Source organism: Colletotrichum jinshuiense, chromosome 1 (genome assembly GCF_051148585.1).
Source record: "Colletotrichum jinshuiense chromosome 1, complete sequence".
NCBI lineage: Eukaryota > Fungi > Ascomycota > Sordariomycetes > Glomerellales > Glomerellaceae > Colletotrichum > Colletotrichum jinshuiense.
This window is the reverse complement of record NC_139302.1, coordinates 4,536,147-4,556,269: the sequence shown is the minus strand read 5'-3', so window position 1 is coordinate 4,556,269 and position 20,123 is coordinate 4,536,147. Positions and strand designations below refer to the sequence as shown.

General features: G+C 54.4%; 8 protein-coding genes across 8 annotated transcripts; 4 read left to right on the top strand and 4 right to left on the bottom strand.

Moving 5' to 3' along the window:
- Nucleotides 1–178: 178 nt before the first annotated feature.
- EsH8_I_001181 (ADP-ribosylation factor family-domain-containing protein) lies at nt 179–981 on the bottom strand (the record flags this gene model as incomplete). The annotated part of the gene is made up of 4 exons (XM_083268594.1): nt 179–271; nt 331–396; nt 473–717; nt 834–981. The coding sequence occupies 4 exons, from the start codon at nt 979–981 to the stop codon at nt 179–181; spliced, it is 552 nt and encodes a 183-aa protein (XP_083119032.1).
- A 1,380-nt stretch (nt 982–2,361) lies between these two features.
- Nucleotides 2,362–3,139, top strand: EsH8_I_001180 (emp24/gp25L/p24 family/GOLD-domain-containing protein; the record flags this gene model as incomplete). The annotated part of the gene is made up of 3 exons (XM_083268593.1): nt 2,362–2,559; nt 2,655–2,862; nt 2,934–3,139. The coding sequence occupies 3 exons, from the start codon at nt 2,362–2,364 to the stop codon at nt 3,137–3,139; spliced, it is 612 nt and encodes a 203-aa protein (XP_083119031.1).
- A 1,117-nt stretch (nt 3,140–4,256) lies between these two features.
- EsH8_I_001179 (DUF3405 domain-containing protein) lies at nt 4,257–6,851 on the bottom strand (the record flags this gene model as incomplete). Its single annotated transcript, XM_083268592.1, has 1 exon — nt 4,257–6,851. The coding sequence occupies one exon, from the start codon at nt 6,849–6,851 to the stop codon at nt 4,257–4,259; it is 2,595 nt and encodes an 864-aa protein (XP_083119030.1).
- Nucleotides 6,852–10,415: 3,564 nt separating this feature from the next.
- On the top strand, nt 10,416–11,455 carry EsH8_I_001178 (uncharacterized protein; the record flags this gene model as incomplete). The annotated part of the gene is made up of 2 exons (XM_083268591.1): nt 10,416–11,232; nt 11,358–11,455. The coding sequence occupies 2 exons, from the start codon at nt 10,416–10,418 to the stop codon at nt 11,453–11,455; spliced, it is 915 nt and encodes a 304-aa protein (XP_083119029.1).
- A 515-nt stretch (nt 11,456–11,970) lies between these two features.
- EsH8_I_001177 (U2 snRNP complex subunit CUS2) lies at nt 11,971–13,200 on the bottom strand (the record flags this gene model as incomplete). Its single annotated transcript, XM_083268590.1, has 1 exon — nt 11,971–13,200. One exon carries the CDS (start codon nt 13,198–13,200, stop codon nt 11,971–11,973), a length of 1,230 nt encoding a protein of 409 aa, XP_083119028.1.
- A 501-nt stretch (nt 13,201–13,701) lies between these two features.
- EsH8_I_001176 (proteasome complex subunit Rpn13 ubiquitin receptor-domain-containing protein) lies at nt 13,702–15,209 on the bottom strand (the record flags this gene model as incomplete). The annotated part of the gene is made up of 4 exons (XM_083268589.1): nt 13,702–14,260; nt 14,484–14,982; nt 15,035–15,104; nt 15,159–15,209. The coding sequence occupies 4 exons, from the start codon at nt 15,207–15,209 to the stop codon at nt 13,702–13,704; spliced, it is 1,179 nt and encodes a 392-aa protein (XP_083119027.1).
- Nucleotides 15,210–15,651: 442 nt separating this feature from the next.
- EsH8_I_001175 (translation elongation factor 1 subunit beta) lies at nt 15,652–16,680 on the top strand (the record flags this gene model as incomplete). The annotated part of the gene is made up of 4 exons (XM_083268588.1): nt 15,652–15,691; nt 15,748–15,787; nt 16,010–16,389; nt 16,448–16,680. 4 exons carry the CDS (start codon nt 15,652–15,654, stop codon nt 16,678–16,680), a joined length of 693 nt encoding a protein of 230 aa, XP_083119026.1.
- Nucleotides 16,681–17,273: 593 nt separating this feature from the next.
- Nucleotides 17,274–18,050, top strand: EsH8_I_001174 (DNA replication protein PSF1; the record flags this gene model as incomplete). Its single annotated transcript, XM_083268587.1, has 3 exons — nt 17,274–17,300; nt 17,366–17,898; nt 17,957–18,050. 3 exons carry the CDS (start codon nt 17,274–17,276, stop codon nt 18,048–18,050), a joined length of 654 nt encoding a protein of 217 aa, XP_083119025.1.
- Nucleotides 18,051–20,123: the final 2,073 nt, after the last annotated feature.

Sequence of the window (20,123 nt, the reverse complement as noted above, 5' to 3'; positions counted from 1 at the left end):
GTCAGGGACCACCATGGGGAGGAGGGAATGGATGGACGGAGGGAGAAAATGCGAAAAATGAGTTATGGACTATTCGATTGCCTTGTGACCGGTAGCTTTGCGAATTACAACCGTACCAGGGGGATGACGTGAGAGAGTAGCAGAAGAGAGGAATCCGATCGGCTTCTTTTCGCGGCATTTACTGGTGACCCGCCTTGCGCAGGGTGGTGGCAAGCCACTCGAGACCCTCGTAGAGACCATCGCCGGAGGTGGCGCAGGTGGACTGGATGTACTATTGAAGGGGTCAGCATTATTGCAATCGCGAGTGTTTCTGCATAGGAGGAAACTTACCCAAGCGCGTTGTCTCAGGGAGTGGAGGCCAAGCTTGTCTGTGATCTCGGCGGCGTTCATGGCGTTCTGTGGGAGGACACGTCAGTCCCGTGATTTATCAATGGAGCCTAACAAGGCTTGTAGGGATGGGAAGATAACATACGGGCAGATCCTGCTTGTTGGCGAAGACCAAGAGGATGGCATCCCGCAGCTCGTCCTCGTTGAGCATGCGCTGGAGCTCCTCGCGGGCCTCGACGATACGGTCGCGATCGTTGCTGTCAACGACGAAAATAATACCCTGGGTGTTCTGGAAGTAATGTCTCCAGAGAGGACGGATCTTGTCCTGACCACCGACATCCCATACGGTGAACTGAATGTTCTTGTACTCGACAGTCTCGACGTTAAAACCTGGAGAGTCACCGCGTTAGCACGACATTCTTCCCACAAAAGCGTTCAACTGATGATAGCAGGGGGTGCCAGTTTCGGTGATGAAACGAGACAGGGCAAAGGTTAGACATGCGTACCGATAGTAGGGATAGTCGTGACGATTTCACCGAGCTTGAGCTTGTAGAGAATGGTAGTCTTTCCGGCGGCGTCGAGACCGACCATCAGAATTCTCATCTCCTTCTTCCCCCAAAGCTTGTCGAAGATCTTGGAAAATGCGAGACCCATGTTTGCGGTTCGGACTGTGGTGACTGTCTAAATGTCGGATGAATTGGGTAGAGGAAGAAGTAATCTGTTGAAGATCAAAAGTGTAAGCAAGCGCGATTGATCAAATTAATTTATAGTGACGTTTCGTAAGTGCGGGCGGGATATAAGAGGTCTCGACGTATGTCAAAGGACAGATCTTAATGGAGGTGGGATCGGGTCACTGACGAAAGTCTGCGTAGGCGCTGACCGGAGGCGAAAGGATGATGATCAGGTGAGGGTGGAAGTTGAGAACCAGGCTGCCGCAATTCGCAAATAGAGGAGAGATAGCGGGATAGAAGAAGTGGATGTGGACAGGCGACGTGGAGGGAGGGAGGGATAGGGATATTGGGTTGGGGGGCGTATGGTGGGCTGCTCTCTACTGTATCCTGAGGTGTCGTGTCCAGACCAGACCGATGCAGGCACGCGCGCAAGAGCAACTTTGGCAGAGGGGGTGGGAAAGGGGAATGGAAGCCGACTGAAGATGACACAGAGGCTGGAAGACAAGTCAAGACGAACAAGGAAAATGGGAATAGTACTCACTCTTCACGACGTCCCTATGCGACAGAGACGGGAGGCTCGATGTGGGTGGTTTGTCGTGGGTGTGATTGTCGGTGAAGAGGGGAGACAGTCAAGTGTCAAGAGGTGTAGGTGGAATAGAGGCGAGCAGAGGGGGTGGGCTTTGGTAAGATAAGTTCGGCTCGGCGAGGTTGGTGGTGATTTGGGAGAGAAAGGCCATGTTTTTCAAACTCTGTGTCTCCACTCTTGACCACCGCTACAAACAAACGCCACCCTCTGGCCTGCCAAGGTAGGTACCTTCCATAGTAAGCTGCTATCTGCGGTACTTACCCTGCCTTTGCCTTAAACTGCCCACGCTGTCATGTTGCGTGCTGAGGCCTAGGGCGACACACGGGCCACGGGCTACTTGAAGCTGCTTCTCTCCCTGTGGACACCTTTTTCTAGCGCTCGACCACTGGAGACCCTTCTGAAGCACATGTACCCGCATCACGTGCAGGGGTCCCTCTCCCAGGTAAAGCGCGAGAGCTGTCGGAAAAGCATCGGTCCTTTGACTATGGACTCACGCTAGGCCACTTTTGGATCAGCCTCAAGCCAACCAAACTTGGCCAAACTGTCCAGACTCAAGGAACAGGGATCACCTCCAGGAACCGATCTGGAGAACAGCCTGGACACAAATCAACGTCGCTCCTTTTTTCCCTGGCCCTGTTTCTGCCTCCCGACTCCAGAATAGCTCGACTCTGCTGCCTGAACAGCTTAGTCTGACGTCTTCCCATATTCCCTTCCAGTCACGAGAGAAAGAGTGTGAGAGTGTGAGAGCTCTTGCCACCCCCCTCCTAAGCTCCCACCATGTTCTTCCCTTCGGTCTCCAAGCTGCTGCTTGCAGCTGGCTTCGTCCACTCGGCCCTGGCCCACAACATTCAGCTGCCTGCCCACGGCCGCGAATGCTTCCACGAGACTCTGCACCGCGATGACAAGATGACCGTCACCTACCAGGTCGGCGACCGCGAGTTTGGCAGCGCCGGTAACCTCGACATTGACTTTTGGGTATGAGCAAAGCGACAGCTCCTCGAGCCGCGAGTGTTCGCGCGCAATTGTATCGCAGAAAGGACCTCTCAGGCTAACCCGCGCCTTGTATACAGATCACGAACCCCCAGGGCCAGTACGAGACCTTCGACAAGAGCGTTTCCAACGGCGACTTCTCCTTCACCGCGAAGCACGACGGCAAATACACCTACTGCTTCGGCAACGAGCACTGGGGCGCCCACAGCAAGGAGGTCTCTTTCAACGTCCACGGCATTGTCTACGTCAGCGAGTCCGACGTCCCTGCCGATCCCCTCGAAGTTGAAGGTAGGGCAGCCCAAAAGCATCCAGTACATGGTCCGATCCGTGTCAATTGGTCTAACAGATCGCGTTCTCAGTCCGTCACCTTTCCGAACTTCTTGCCCAGGTCAAGGACGAGCAGTCCTACATTGTTATCCGCGAGCGCACCCACCGTAACACCGCCGAGAGCACCAACAGCAGAGTCAAGTGGTGGAACCTGTTCGTCATCGGTCTCGTCGTTGGAGAGTCCGTTTTCCAGGTGTGGTGGCTGCGAAGATTCTTCGAGGTTAAGAGGGTGGTTTAAAGTCGTTTTTTTCGTTTTTTTTCGGATACCCGTATTGGGGACGACAGGCTCTAGGCGCAAAAGAGTTCTCTAGGAGAACAGGAGGCCGAAAAAGGCTTGATCCTAGGTTTCTAGAGGTGGACGTAGGATGTAAAGCGTAACATAAGACACCCGACGCATGAATGACATGAACGGTTCTGAATATGAGCATTAAAGTAGTTGAGCACAGTTTGAATGTTTCAAGACATCCCTCAAAATACTTAGAGATTGCTGAGTCTAGAGGCCATGCATTGGTTGGCCTTGTCTCAATACTGTAAACTGCTGTCGGAATGGCGGCATACGTTCCGCTGCACCAAGGCCATCTACAAAAGGGGATCCCAATGAGAATTGCCTCTACAGCAGATGCCAGGTCAGTCGACTAAGAGGCCACATCAATTGTAATCGTCGGGATAGTGGTCAGGAATGCCTGGCCGGACTCGCTCGCGATCAAGGTTCCGTTGGTGACAGATGGGCAAGGCAGGCTATTACTCACAACGCCAGGTGCATGCATGATCGATCATCAGTCAGGGGCACGCCACGCCAAAGCTCACAACCCTACATACCGAAGGAATGAGACTAGGCAGAAGGGCTTGGAGCATCGTGTCCAATCTGTGGCCTATCGAATGCCGTGTCTCATACGGAGACACTAAAGGCCGTTTGTCGCGCGTCAGACCCAATGACTCCCAACAGCTGAGCGCGACGAATGACCACCAGTTGAGACCAGATGGACGTCTCAAACCAGTCCGCACATATCACAAAAAGAGGCAGCAGCATCAATGAGACTAGTTGTGCATATTTGCAATATCGAATTGTAAGTTCTTGTTGGTCATACTCCATGGCCACATGACTCCCCTCTAACCTGACAGTCATTATGTACATCATACATCGTGTATACGGCCAATGCATTATGCCTTTCCTACAATAGCCACGATTTTTCTCGTGTAGCTCAAAATATGCCTCATAGAATCCAACAAGTTAACCCCAGGACGCCATACCATCTGAATAACCCAAAGGTGGCCCGAAACCAAAAAAACAAAAGCAGCAAACAGCAACGCGAACGTGTCATCCTTCATACACCTCTTAAGGACTGCCCGTCATTTCATGCATTCGGATCAGACTCGGGAACGTTCTCCTTGGTCTCTTCGGGTATCTTCTCCACCGGTATATCAACGCCCTTGACAGGGTGAATTAGCATGGGGGGCAGGCACATCCGGCCCTCACCACCACGCATCTGGCCGACAGTAGAGCCATCCTTGCTCAAGTCTTCCGTCTTCTCAAACTCTTCGCCACCATCGTTGTTGACCTTGAGACCGAGCCAGCGACGGTACAAGTTCGGGGCAAAGCCCGAGTTGTAGAACCAGGAGAGGCCGCGGAGGTTGTGCTCTCTTTGACCGAACACGGCAGTTCGAGAGCCACCGCTGGCGCCATTCTTGCCACCATTGAGAATCTGAGCCAGGTATTCTGTAGGCCACTCTCTGTCGACGTACATGGGGTGAGGGGCGAAGACAGCCTTGTAACCATGTTGAAAAGCGACAGTCGCAGGCCACATCTCAGGGAAGGCGAAGTGCTTCTTGAAGGCAGTCTCGCGGTGCATTGTCATGAGGAGACGACGAGACATCCGCGAGGCTGTAATGATGTGCGCCCTCCTAGGCGGCATAGGCTCGTCCCGGTTGTTTTTGTTGTAACCAGTGATATCGTCCGACAACAGCCAGGTAGTTCCCTCAGGGTCGAAAATAGGGTTGAAGGCGATGTAGTCAGCATCTTCACCCACGCCCCAAGTATACTTGTCCTTCTCGTATGTAGTCGGGGGCTTGGGGTCGTTCTCGATTTCGAACCAGTCCTCCTCATTGGTAGGGCGTTCGGGTCCCCAAATGGTCTTTTCTCCTCTTGAAATCTTGGTGGGATCCTTGTTGTCTTTGGGCTTTGCACCAGGAATGTTCTTCCACAGGTTATCAGGCCCGTCAGTGCCCATCTCCGACTGAACACGAGCCATTTGTCTGAAGTCCTCCCATGAGCCGTGGACACTTGGGATATAGAACCGGGAGTTGCGTTCCCAGAGTCCCTTTCTTGGTTGCTCCTTGGCCCAATTGTCCATCTTCGAAAACAAATCGTAGTAGTGCCCAGTGTAGCGAATGTCCATCTCCCAGGACCAATAAAAGTCGTATTCAGGGTGTTGGTAAGCAAAGTACTGCATGGCCATGGTAAGGCCACGGTATACTCCGTGAACAGGTAGGTCGGGTCCTCGAGTGTAGAGATCAAAGATGCCCTGGTAGAGAGACAACATTTGCGTCTCAGTCCACAGCGTCACCAAGCCTCTAAACTCTTCCGGAATACGCTCCCTGATGCGGCGCTCGTAAACCTCGTGGTCGGCCCAAACAGGGTAAGCAGCGTCGTTCTTGATCTGGACGAGAAGGTGGACGTCGTAACGTCCGCCGGAAGCCAGTGCAAGCTCGGATATAACCGAGCGAACGTTCATAATGTCTTCCTCACGCCAGTTGTATTCATCCCAGACGCGGATCACGACAGCAGTTCGATCAAGCTTCTCTTCCGCCTTTGGCTCCTCGTCGGCAGGTTTGTCTCCTTCGGCGGGTTTGGCGTTGGGCTCCAGGTTCTCGAGAGGATCGCGTGTCACCAATGTCGCATTCTGAGCCGCCTCGTCGACGTAGAAGCCGCGCCCGGACGGGGTCTTTGGAGGCATTGGCTTGAACCTGTCGGTGTTGGACTGGTAGCACCGCCGCTGAGCGTCGGCCCAATCGACTTTGCGCCAGTCCACCTTTGGAGTCTTTTCCCACACGTCTTCAGAACCTTCCTTTTCACCATGCTCGCCGACTCCAAGGCCTCCAGCGGGAACAGAGTATCCGAAACCGTAAGGTGCGTAACGTCCAAAACGTTCGTAGCAAATGTTTTCCGGTAGGTTTAGAAGCTCGTAGGAGCCCTCGACGTGTTGCGGGAAGCCTTGGGGGCGACCATCGAGGTATCGGATGGGTGGGATGCGAACCTTGTTGTCCTTGTCGACGAAACATTCGTTCATCTTCTCGGGTTTGGTGACGAAAATAGAGCCGGGGTGCTGGATGAACTCCTTGCTCTTGGGCACAGCTCGCTTCACAGCGTCGTCCTTGCCATCCTCGCTCGTCGCAATGGTGGTAGTGTTGATATCGAGTTGGTCCAGAGGAAGCTCGTCTTCAGAGCGAGGGTACTGGGGAATGTACTGGGACGGCGGGACGATGGTTCTGACTCCGGCATAGTATTTCTGGAGGAAGTCGAAAGACTCCCACACAGGGGGGGGATCGGGCTTCTTTTCCACTTTCCCCTCCTGTATCATCTTATTCTCGACGTGGCTCGCGCGTACCAGCGACATGATCATAAGCACCATGAAGGCGACCAGACCCAGGCATAGGTATCGAATGATTCGGTTGGGAAGTCGGTAGAGGTGAGTGCGCGGATTGCGAGCCGTCGCGAGTGCTCGTTTGGGAAGCATCATAGCTGCGCTGGAGAGTGAAGACGAGGTTTGTCTTGAGCTCCTTGCACTCGGCGAGGATGTGGTAGAGTAGTCTTCGGATTCATCGTCGGAGGAGTAATAATCGTCGTCGTTGGAGAGGCGCTCTTTGGTACGAAGGGGGCTCAGCTGCTCGTACTTTGGTAATCTGCCGGTGCGGTTCTCGCGAGACCGCAACGGGTTTGAGAAGATGCCCATGATGGCAACTGGTTAGGGTCTAGAAGGTTGCCAGTTAGCCTGTGTAAGAGACGGAGACAATCACGGATATTGCCTACCACGAGAGACTCGCGAGCGGCTCCAGTTTCCGTAGTAAGACCCGAGTTACGGGTTGTTGTCTCTTGTGTTGCTCAGCCAAGCAAGACTATGGAATGGGCGACGCGGGATGGGTAAAGAGAGACCCAGGGGTCCGTCGAGAACTGGGGATGCTAAGGAACAATACAGCAAAAGGCTTCTTGGAAGCGTGCCTCGAGACGGAATAAAGTACAAGACGCAACCAAAAAAAAGATGGGGATGAGGTTCGGGGGCACGATGCTAGGGCATCATATGGAAATGAAGCGCAGCAGGGGAAACGAGGGACGAAGGTCAGTTCGGGCCAGCAGAGTCCACCTCGACTAATATGGATCTATCAATGTTGGATATGAGTGACCCAGCGACGGCGGGACAACATGGGAAAAAAGGCAGGAGAAAAAACACCCAGGTACGTACACCACAGGTGTAGCGCAAGTGGTTTGGCAGTCTGGGTGTGATTGGCGCGCACCGTGTGGGCTGCAGCAAGTGGTCGACTGGCAAGAGAGAGGGTGTGGAGCTCTCCCCCCCTATCCCACGCAATCGCCACTAAAAAGATTGGACCTGATTGGGGAATTGGTGGGGGTTCCAGGCGACGGCTGGCCAACTGGGTGTTGCTCTAAGCAACGGCGGCGCGGGCGGTCTCCCCGGGCAGAACCCAAGCAAGGCCACAACGCCGCACCGGACAAGGCCTAAAGCAGCCTCGAGCATGATGGCCGATTGCACTTTGCTGGATGGGGGGGTGCGCGCCAATGCGGGCCTCTCAAAACCCGCAGGACCTGCAGGGATTACGGCCTTGGTCTCGACCTTCTCGCTAGAAGGTTGACTGGGGTCTCCCTGGCAACCATTGAACATCCTCCGGGCCAGGTTGCCCGCTACGGTTCGACTGCTTGATTGATGGTGTGTTCCACTTCCCGTCGTCCTCTTGCAATTGCAGGACCGTCAAGAATGCCCCCTTTCTGGCACTGTCCGGACCTGCGACTCTGGACCCTCCTCCTCCTCAGTCCACTCACCTTGTTCCCTCCAGGATAAGCCAATCCTGACTGGGCCGCGACTGACTAGGGGCAAAGCAGCGATTTGCTACCTTAATGACAAGTGGTCCTGCAACGGATGCACACTTTCAGCGCTCTGCATTACAAGCGCAGCCTATGGGCGGTGCGGCGTTGGTGCATGCAATCAATCCCATCCCATCCCATCCCGCACCGCACCGCGCCCCAGTTCGAATCGTTTCCTGTCTAGTCACGACTCATCCAACGTCAAAAGAGACTGGACGAAGCTGCAACACGGTCGGACGCGTTCCTGTGTCTCGTCTCAACATCTTCCGTTCGAACACTCTTGGCCCTTCCATGAGACAGTCTCTTCCATGTACCCGCCAGAGGCATTTCTCGAGCCAGTTCAACCTGAATCCTGATTCATCCATGCACCCCGCAGTCTCCTCTCGAGTCTCCAAAGCCGACGTCATGCTGCCAAGCTCTTTGTGGGAATAGAAGCAACGAACTACGCCCATCCCTACGAAGTATCATTACTCATCTCATTAGATGGCGAAAGATTATCTTAATGAGGGACCATGCCCGATCGCCAATCCATCAGTCATGTCGACCTTTCAGATTTCAGCTGAATAATTTTAGAACAGCACCGAAATTTACCACCCGAATATCGATTTGCATACCCAGTTTTCATCTTGTCATGCATGTGGCTGAGGGCGGCAGTCTTTGTAGCGCATTCCGCGCCGTGGTAAGTTGTCCTCTCAATGCAACCAACCCCTATGTTTATCCCTGGTCAACGCTATTTCCTGGGCTCCAACCACGTAGTGCAGTGTAGTAAGCTCTATGTAGCCTGCCTTCCTTGCTCCGCATGCATATGTATTGCACGCTTGGGGGGGTGGGCGGACTGCATAGTATTGAACTTTTTTATGGGCAAGGCCTTGACGCGTCCCGTCTCACCTAGCACGGCCCGTCAGGAACAGCCTCTCAGCAAACTTCCACACAGCGGCAAGCCACATTCCTCAAAGGTTCATGCCGGTTCACGTACCCTCGCTGCCTCGGTCAATTATTTCGGCGTTGATTGATCAAGGCGAAATAAAGGAGAACTGCCAATGCTCATTGACAAAGACGCATAACCACGACCCGTCGGTCTATTTTGCGGCAGTGGTATGCATTTTTATTTGGTTTGTTATTCTAGCAATCACTTGGCGGTGAGACGCAGCATGGTACCTAGCTTTCCCTTTGTAGCAATTGGTACTTGAGGGAACTATGTGACCCTCAAAAAGAAACTAGTTTTGCTCTTGCGGCTGGAACTCAACTCAAGATCGCCTGCTGTCGACGGTCTCCAAAGTGGAGCACAACCGAGACTTGAGAATACGAGTTGAAGTCCAATCAGCAGCCACTCATGCAAACCAAAGTATCAACATGCAGAAAATAATAATGAAATCGGCCGAAATCGCCCTCGGCTCGAAGGCTTCACTGCCTTCAGAAAGATCTCAATAAGCGACATCATTATGCAGCCAGCCAATGAACATGGATTCAGAAGGGAGTCGGCTGATCCGCCGCCGTCAAACCGTTCAAGTGGCCTCCCAATGCGGGGGATACCGGTAGTCACTTGTTGGCTTGTCAGTGTTTTGGCGGCTCCTATCAAACTTCGGGGACATATCCTCCTGACCCTTCACCGTCTTGGGGCATCCCAGGGCCGTCCGTCACCGGCGCGCTGGGCGTTATTGTCCCGAAGAGGCGGTGGAACTTTACTTAGCAACCTCAGCCCAACGTCATGTCTATCTTATCCGTACTCCCCGTCCAGTGACCACCGGCCCCGTCAGTCCCGAGTGAGGTCCGGCTACGTTGAACGCCTGTCGTGTTCAATAAACATGCTGCCTCGTATCGCAACAACCCGCGAATGATGTCGAACTAATATTATGACTGAATATAGCATTCTGGCTGCCCCCGTGATGGCCTGGTCCTGGAAGTCTGAAGTACAGGAGTCGGCCTCCCAGCGCATCGGCACATACCTAGTACTACCGCTTGGCCCTACACTAGTCGCCGAGGCGGTAACTTTGCCTATCTATGCCTCGCACGAGCCCAATGAGTTGCAGGCCAAAGGCTATATGCGGCGTATGGTTCAAGCTCCCTTCAATTCGCTAGCCACTCAAACCGACGCTTTTGTCAAACACCGTCACTTGATCAGCCGTCACCTTACGCCCAGCTGCCAGCTTACCGACCCCGCATACTTCGACCTGCGACGAGAGCGGTGGCTTGTCGAACCTCGTGGCCACCCGTTTCCGTGTCAAGTCAGCTTGGCCCTCATACCTCCTACTTAAACTTCACCTCGCCTCGTTTTCCCACTCTTGCTTTTCTACTTATACCTCGTCCCGCCGCTCCCTCGCTACAAAAACCAGTGCTTAAATATACTTGCTCCTTACTTGCAGCTTGTTGGCCGTGCATATTAGTGCCCATGCGTCTCAGCGACTTGTAAACCAACGCAGCCATGTCTGTCGCCGTCACCACGTCGACCTTACACCTCCATCAAGAGCCAAGTGCCACCCCAGACGCATGTCTGGGCCTAGACCTTGACCAGGTCGCCGTCAGCTATGTCCTCAAGCAAGAACCCATTTCAGTCACCCTCAATGGACCGGCCATCTTCGCCCTCTCCATGACACTGGCCCTCATCATCCACTTTCTCGAGCCCCGGGTCGCCGAGTTTCTTCTCGTCTGCGTACCAATCCTTCTCCTGGTGCGGAATGACTACCATAACTTCATCGGCCTCGGACCGGGCGGCACGCCGGCAACCTTCCAGGGCTACATCAGGATAGCTTGGCTCAGACTGTGGGCGCTCAGGGACCCCTTCACGGCGCCCAAGCCAAATCCCAACCGCCTCCCGAAGCGGGGCATTTTGCAAGATGACCAGCACCGGCTGCCCTACCGCCCCGGGCCCCGCCCCTTGGTGGCCGGCATAGCGCCGCAACGGCAGCTGGACCAGCACGGCGCCTTGCCCCACTACCATGCGCTACGGAGGACGCTGGAGAGGCTCGCGGCCGCAAGTCCAGCCCAGTTCGGGACGGCGAGGTCGTGTCTTGAGAAGCACGGCCTGGGGCTCTTTGCGCGGCACCCGGTCAACGTAACGTGCAACGGCGAGGTTTGCCACGTCCACGACTCGGACCACTCCTTGCACATGAATCTGCATCCCGATGACATCCGGGAGGTCCTGGTCAAGGGATGGGGTCAGCGGCATCCCCTGGCATGGAAGGGGAGATTGGTTCAGATGCCGGTGCCGGAGGAATTCGTCATGGTTTACGCTCCGCGAGGTACGTCAGTTGACGGATAAGAACAGCCACAGTTCACATTTTCTGCAGTCGAGAGAGCAACTACTACTACTATCACACCTTCTGCCCGCAATGCCCAATATCGGTTCACTGACACTCCTTCACAGACGACCACGAGCTGAGGATTGTATGCAGGATTATTGAGGCGGCAATCTGGTACGTCTTATCCGAGAATACGGAGATTCAGGTTGAGAAGGCCGCTTGAGAGCTCGGCGGCTTCCTCACCTTGAAAGCGCTTATAAGCCCACACAGTACTCACCTCCCGGTCGAGGAGATTGCGTCTTACCATCACAAGTTCTGGTATCAGATTGGGCATCAGGGACGTCCCTTCGTAGATCAGCAATGCCGAAGAAGAACGAAGAAAAAAAGATATACGTTGTAAACCAGCCTGCCCTCTGAAGTGTTGTGAACCCTCTCGTGATCACGGTAATCAAAAGCATCTATGGTACATAAGGTATCTGTTTAATATAAGGATGACTGAAACCCCCGAATATCCGTTAGTCCTTGCTTAAGCCCGCTGTCTTTAAGCATTCTTAGTGAAACTAGAGGCACAAAAAAAAAAACCCCCCCTGATATAAGATAACGGATGAAACTGGGGAGGATAGCACAGAAAAGGACGGGATGGAGCAATGGTGATAGTGACATGACGTATTTGAAACCAGAGGCATTCACGCTTCCAAGCATCCTCCGACTCGCATTTGCACATGGAAATACACCAAATCAGTCGCTGTCGCTCGGCTGGTCCTGCTTCGACTTCTTAAACCTCTCCCTCCCCGTCGACACGGATGCCTCAACCACCCGCCCGTCAAAACTCCGTCCGTTCATGAGCTGTATACACGCCTGCGCCGCCTCGGGCTTGGAGAATTTCACTGACACGATGCCGTCCGGCTCCTCGTCGTACAGCACCACGTTGGTTACGTTACCCAGCTTCCCGCACTCCTCGCGAATGTCCTCCTTGATTTCCAGCAGTGCTGCGGGGTCCTCCTCTAGCTCCTCGAGCGTGAACATGTGCCGCAGGATCACCGTCTTGTCCCACTTGGAAATGGTCTCTGTAGGGATCGCCGCTGTATCGTCGTCGCTCCAGTCTGCAAGCTTGGCAGCCATCTTTTGCGTCTTCCGAATAATCTTTTGCCTGTCCCTGTCGTTGCGTTCTCTCTTCTGCTGCGGCTGACCGTTTGCCGAACCTTCCGCATTTCCCCCGCCATTCACCTCCGCTCCATTTTCGTCGTATTTTGTCTTCTTGTAACTCGAGTCCGCGGCCTGGACTCGCATCTTCGGCGCACCTGCCGGACCCGGCTCGAAGCGTAACTCCGTGTCGTCAAGGAGCATTATGGCCATCTCGACGCTCTGCGGCTTGAAGAAGACGATTAGCGCGTCGCCCTTGAAGTTTCCATTCTCGTCCGTGTACATCTTGATGCGCGGCCGGCCGCTGTCGATCTCTTCCGCGATCACGCCCGCCTTGCGCGAGAAGAGCTCGTGGACCTCATCGACCGTCGCATCGGGGGGTAGGCCCGTAACGTAGACGGCCGTGTTCTGTCGCGGTTGCGGCGGAGCGCGCGCCGGCTTGGCTTTCTTTGCGGGACGGGGTTTGCCGTTGCCGTTGTCACCACCGCCCTGTCCATCCATACCGCCGGCGTCTGCTGACGTAGGCGAGTCTTTACGTTTTCTGGAGTTGGTGGATTGCTGTTGCGAATTGCTACCGTTGGTGTAGCCTGGGCCGGTGTTTGCGCCGGCTCTTGAAAGATCTGCGAGCTGCGTTACGGCCTCATCTTCGTCGAGGGGCACATCTGCAGCCTCTGCCCAGGTGGATGTCGCCGGGTCAAACTCGAGCTCGGTGCCGTCGTCGAGGACGGCGAGGTACTTGTTATCAAGCTTGGAGAAGGAAATCCGTTCATCGTTGCCAAAGTCGTCGACGGAAGTCGGCAACGGGTCTTTTAATTGGTCTGCCATTGCGGGCGTTTCGGAGGGGTTGTCGTTATCTCTCGTGAATTCGGCGAGGTGTGGAAATGAATAAGCTTGAGACGTCAATAGGATTATGCGATACCTTTAGGCTGGTAAATCGTAGTGCGAAATCCGAATCGCATTCTTGGTGACGTTAGTGGAGCAACGGCAGCAAGGTGCAGGGAATCCATAGAAGCCAATGCAGGGCAGTGTGGGGTCATCGGATCGAACTACGCTAAGGTAAGGTAGTACCTCGCCCAAAGGCACGTTGCCTTTGCAGCACAGGTAGGCTGTAATCTTCAGAGTTTCCTTGGCTTGATTGAATATTGTTCATAACGTTGCGACGAAGGATTCTAAGAATCAATCAAATTTGGCCATCAGAAAGGATTTGGTAAGTGATATCGTCGTTATCATTCCCTGGTGCTGGCGGAGTAGCCCGATACCAGACGCTCTATGATCTTTATTTCTATCATCTCATCGCCCCGCCCTGGCATACCTCTCCCTACTCGCCTAGCCCTGCTTCTTCTCCTTGACTGTTGACTTGACTCCCTCGACAAAGGCTTCCACGGCCTCGCCGCCGCCCAAAGGCATAGCACCACCTCTCATGTAACCGCCGTTCGGCACCTTGACATTGAGTGCTTCCGCAATGGTGGGAAGACCGCCGTCCCGAAGCGCCATGGTCAAGCTGCCGAGTGCCTGATGAAACTGGGGGCTCCTAAGAACTCTTTCCAGCAAGCTCTTCTTTTCTGCTAGGCTTAAAGTAGCTTTGGCAGCGTCCGCTGCCTCAGCGGTGGGCTCTGAGTCTCCCAGATCATCAGAATCTGTGGCTAGAACGAGGATCGCTGGCGGCAGAAAGCCCAAGAGGCTGTCGATGTATTCCTCCGAAGCCGTTCGAAGCATTGGGATGGTAATCTCGTTCGGGAGAAGGTGGCTAAGATAAGGAAAGGGTTTGTCGGCGTGTTGTTGCTGTCTACCTTGCTGCGATCCGCCCAAGCTCGTGTTGCCTTGTAATGACGCCAGAAAATTCCGAACAGCCGCATCCGCATCCGTGTTGGAGCCACCAGCGGCGCTATCAAGCAGTTAGCACAGGAACATGTATTGGACGAATCAAGCCATGGGCACCGCGCTGATAGGCAAACCCCAAACCTCGTGTCTTTTGAAAGCTCTAAAAGTACAGGTGGTGCCATACCGCAGGCCTCGCGTCTTTTCCCTCGCCAGTGCCCATGTAGTCTGCATGATTCCAATGACCCTAGACTCCGACCAACAGAGACATGCATTAGGAAAGAACCTACGCTCGTGCTCCGTCACCTCCACCCTCTCTGGCATTCTCGCCCTCTTCGCGGACATCGCCGCCTGTGGCGCCCGGGCCAGCACCGCCGCTGCCTCCATGAGACTGCTCGTTCCGATCTCCGTGGCCCTCGGCATCTTCCATCGTCTCGTCATCATCATCGTCACGTCTGTCGTTGGTATTGCGGACTTGCGCTAGCTCTCTGCCGACATTGACTTCCTCGCCCTGCAAAAGCGCGTTGACAATTTCGCCAATCTTCTTGTCGCGAGGGCTGAACCAGCTTGGGTCTCCATTGCGCGATTGTGGTTTGGACTGGAGCCAAAAGAAGTGTCTCTGGGAGGAGGAACCGAACTTGAGGATGAAAATGCGGCCGTTTGTCTTCGCTGTGGGTTGGTCGGTGGTGGTGTGGGCGACGAATTCACCATCCATAGGTACCATGACAAGGTCAAGGTCCGGGCTGTCCAAGGCAACGCTGCGCTCTCGCCAGCAGAAATGGATCAAGTCTGCCTTAAATTAGACGTGGTTCAGCTTGACGACGAAGACGACTTTACGAACCATCTTCGGAGTAAAGGTAAATGTAACCGGGAGTCGCCTGCGGCTTGATCTTGTAAGGCTTGCTGGAGGTCTGTCTTCTAGGTCAGCGAACCCAGGTCTGCAGCATAGGAGCCGGGCCACTAACGTCAGCCTCACAGATACCGGCCTTGAAGGTTATTATCGGCACGATCGACATTTTGTGCTCTTAGTATTTACGACTGGCGGAAGGTGCAGGTAGAGTGATATAAACCCGAGGTTCGTGGTGGTTCGCAAAGCGTTTTAGAGAAAGGTGTGGTTGGCGTCAAGGTAAGCTCGTTTGGTTCGGAGCTCTCAACTGCAATTGCGTAGGAGCTCCCTGCCTGAGGTGGGTTGGTGGCGTCCGTTTCGGGTCCATGGGCAGGGAGCTGTTTCGGGCCGTTGATCTTCCGAGAGGAGGGGCGTGGCAGGGCGCTGGGCAACCAAATGTGGGGACCGTGCTGCTTCGAAGCAGATAGCACCGCAATCAAAGAGAACAGGTCAAAAATTTCCCAAACCCCACCTCGACCTATTTCTACCTGATCCTCAACACATCCTTCTTTCTCCTGTCTCTTTTCCTGATACCCCCTTTCTTCCCTCTTCACACTTCTCAAACCGCAAAAATGGGCTTCGCCGACCTTCTCACTGATGCTGGTGCTGCCAGTAAGTTTTTGCAGCGTTGAATTCTTCTTTCTTTCATCGACTGACAAGTGAGTCAGTGCTGAACAGCTGGCTCACCACCCGCTCCTACATCGTCGGGTAAGTTTGAATCCTCCCTTTCACCGCTTCACGCTTCCGATCATTCGCTTGATCCCCCTCGGCAACATGATGAGGAACATTGGTCCGTGTTTCAGAGGCAGCCTCAAGACCTGCTATTTGACGACCCAACCAGCACTTTGTGCAACTCTGACCCCCGCCTTGCTTATTCACTTTTGACGCATCAGCAACTTTGGGCGAGACCGCCGCTAACAATCGGCATAGTCACACTCCTTCCCAGGCCGATGTTGTCACCTTCAAGGCCCTCCAGTCTGCTCCCGACTCGGAGAAGTACCCCCACGCCGCCAGATGGTACAAGCACATCTCCTCTTACGAGAGTGACTTTGCTACCCTCCCTGGTGATGCCTCCAAGTCCTACTCCGTCTACGGCCCTGAGGCCAGCGAGCTCCCCGTGAACCCCGCCAAGGCCCCCGCCGCTGAGGAGGAGGACGACGATGTCGACCTGTTCGGCTCTGACGACGAGGAGGAGGACGCCGAGGCTGCTCGTATCCGTGAGGAGCGTCTGGCCGAGTACAAGAAGAAGAAGGACGCCAAGCCTAAGCTTGCTGCCAAGTCCGTTGTCACAATGGATGTCAAGCCCTGGGGTATGTTGCACTGCAAAAAAACTTCTAATCGGATGTAAATGCTAATGCCTCATCATAGATGACGAGACTGACATGGCTGCCCTCGAGGCTGGCGTCCGCGCCATCGAGAAGGACGGTCTTGTCTGGGGTGCCTCTAAGCTTGTTCCCGTTGGTTTCGGTATCAAGAAGCTCCAGATCAACCTTGTCGTTGAGGACGAGAAGATCAGCTTGTCCGAGCTCGAGGAGGAGATCTCCGATTCGCTCGAGGAGTACGTGCAGAGTGTTGACATTGCTGCCATGCAGAAGCTGTAAGGTGCTTAATGAAGGGATGGGAGGGATGATTTCACGAGGCATGAAGGTGGAGATATGATAATCCATAGAATCCTCACAAAAAGGTCAGGCTCAGGAAACGCAGGGTTTTCAGCACCAGCGAAGGCAATGCCTTTCGCCTACGGAAGAGTGCGGCTCAAGACGTTTCATGAATACAAACGAGGTTATGAAGACCTTTTGAACAAGTAAAACAATTTTCCGCTTTCATGGCTGTGATGACTGTGTCTATGCTTTTGTGTGTATTTATGAGGGGTGAGGAGGGGGTTGAGGGGGTAAAACTCTGGCTTTCTGACCTTGATGTCCGGAAATAATGCGTGAATTCCTAAGGGAAAATATTAGTGGGGTAGCGCCAAGTGAGGGGCAACTTCAGCGTTTTCGCTTCTAGGTCGTGGCCCCTCCCAAAATGGTCAGACCAATGCGACGCGACTCGGCTGACCTAGCTGATTCCATGCCCTCTCTGTGCCTGTAAACCGCCAACTTCAACGCGACTTCGACATAACGCGTACTGGTCACTGCACTATTCTCGGCTCATGTCTAGCTGTCCAACCTTCTAAGCGCAAAATTACTCGCCCGAGATGTACGGCGACCTCGGCAACAAGTTGGTATGACTATACTGAAGAGCAATTGTCCAGCGTGCATGGGTGCAGTCAACTAATGTGTTGTGTAGGTGCAACATGCTAAACGAACCCAAAACCTTGCTCACCTGCCGGCGTACCAAGCCGAGATAGTTCGCGCTGTCACGCGCGAAGTTCGAGACCTTGATAAAGATGTAACGGAGCTGCTAGAGCCCTTTCAAGGCTCTTTCGACCCATCAGCAGACCAGGCAACGGCATGTACGGTGCTTGTCAACTACCTTTCAATGCGAAGGAACAAGCGATGCCTCCTCGCATACCACCGAACTCGAACTGATAAACTCGAAGAGCTGGCATGGAAAGGGGTAGACGTGCTCGACCTTTCTGGACAACAGGTACGAGGCAACACAGGATCGTTGACCAGCGGATCCAATGGTAGCGCCGAGGGGCCGACGAGCAGTTTAAGTCCGCAAGAGGAGGACTATGCGAGGCAGTATGGTGACCTTTTGGCTGCCTACAAGGGCCAGTGGACCGATATCGACCTGACGGGTAGTCTGGAGCCGCCACGAGACCTCTTCATCGACGTGAGGGTCCTGAAAGATGCAGGGGAGATCCAAACCGAGTACGGGTAAGTTTTAAACCTCTTGAGCCATAGATGAAGTTTACGTCTGACGCCGGGGACTTAGCGCCATCAATTTGACCAAGAACAGCCAGTTCTACGTGAGGCAGGGAGACGTGGAGCGGCTCATAGCGCAGGGTTATCTCCAAAAACTCAGCTGATGATGAGGCGCAAATCGAATTGCGCTGGATCAAAGTCTGGAGATAACGGCACTAACAAGAATGTGTCTTCACTTCTCCCATTCTTGGAGATCAGCAGAGCGTGAGGGGTAGGGATGCAAGGCCGCCTTGACCAGACCCATGCACGGTTGAGATTCATATGGGCATCTATATTTGTACGCCATGTGGTGCGCCATTCCTAACGGGATATCGTAATAGTGATGCGTCAAGATGATGCAAGCAACCTGGCATCTGAGCATATTTGCTGGCGTCCGGCGGGATGCGCGGGGCACCAGCATACAGTTTCAGGGGGCTTGGGGGAACGGAGTTCGCAAGCAAAGACCAAGCGGTTCGAGGAGGCTTCTCCTACATCGGACCTACTCTATGTGACGAAACCGCGAACAACAGAACATGTCCCGGAGCAGGCAGGATGTGGGCACGATCTGCAGGGCGGATGACTTCCGGAGCGGCCAACTCTGGGCGGGGGAGAAAAAGTGGCTACACGGCAACGTGCCACGGGCCGCGATTTCCTGGGTGGAGGTGCAATGACGGGGATTCGGGCAGCATGGCATGCGAAATATCTGTGTTGCCGTGCTGACCGAGTGTGCGACGGGCGTCACTGCTTCAGCCATGCCAGCAACAAGCGAACAATTGGAGAAAGCTGTCTCGCATGTGGTAGCAAACGTGCACGCACATTCTTGGACCCAATGGCCGAGACTCGATAGTTCGGCTTGTATGGCTCAGATAAGGAGCGGTTACGCAGGGAATGGACATCAGATGTCGCGATATCGGCAGTAGATGAGGAGGAGCAAACGCAATAGAGACCCTCGACGATGGGCTTGCTGCATGGACACCTTGGACATGTCGACAACTTTGCATGTCTCTTCGGCAAATTCTTAGTGGCGCCACCATCCAGCAAAACCTGCGACGGGCAGCAAAGTCAACCACAGGGCTCCCGAGTTGCGGACACTGCCAAGGTACCTTAGCACCTTGTGCGCCGCATTGCATCATGTGCGCTGCATAACGCTTGCTGTTGGCTGACTGGCCCTGGCCCGCCAGCCGGCCGTCAGCCCAGGCAAAGGGCCGAAGGAGGAGACGCCTTGGCTGCCGATGGATTGGCTTGTTTTCTTGCAGATATTTTTTGAGCCATTGGAGAAGACGATGACGATCAATTGACACCAAATCGGGTTGCCAAGCCGTTTCCCCACGAAATTTGTGAAGGAGGAAACTTGCAGCACTGCATTGGCCATCCGGACCTGAGCTTGGGCTGGGTTAAGGCAGTCTTGACACACAAACCGCAAAGTATCCCGCACTCTTCAGGTGCTTTCCCATCCGTAGCCTGCGGCCCACGGCCCTAGGTCCAGGTCCAGGCAGGTCCAGAGCTTGGGAGGTGGTGCAGAAGGGCCCTGGCTTCCGACGAGCGAAAGACGATGGGATCCTGTATCCGAAGTGGGGGGTGTCGAGTGAGAGGGTGGGCTGCCACTGCTGCCAGTGGACTGCCGTCCTCCCATTCCACTACCTGCAGCACCTGTGAGTGGCTCGGTGGAGGGCCGCCGTCCTGTACGGGCAGGGATCCTTGCGGCGTTACGTAGTGCGACTCAAGCACCTACAGCAACCTGGGCTCGCGGGGCTGTGGAATGCCCATGCCGGCCCAAAAGACACTGCGAGGGTATGCGCTCGCTACTTACCTACCTAGCCTGAGGTTCTGTGAAGATAGGTAGGTACCTACGGTAAGGGTAGCATGCCGTAGCAGTGCGCTAGTGAGGGGCGAAGAGCCACATGCAAAATGCAAATTTGACCTGGTTCAAGGTTCGTTCGTCGAATTCTGCGTGCGCGCGCGCCATGTTGACGACAGCCTCCATCACCTTGACCTCCAACCTTTTCTCTCTCTCCCTCTCCCATATGCCCACTCCTACCGCGCCGTCTACTGTCTTCATCTAGCGTTTGGTTTTAGCCTTTGGCCTTTCCGCACAGCACCCAGAAAGCTTACACGGGGTTTATCCTTGCTCCACCTGTAGATCTAGCCCCGTCCGTCTAGTATCACTTAATACACTTTCCCATCTCTTATCAACGCCG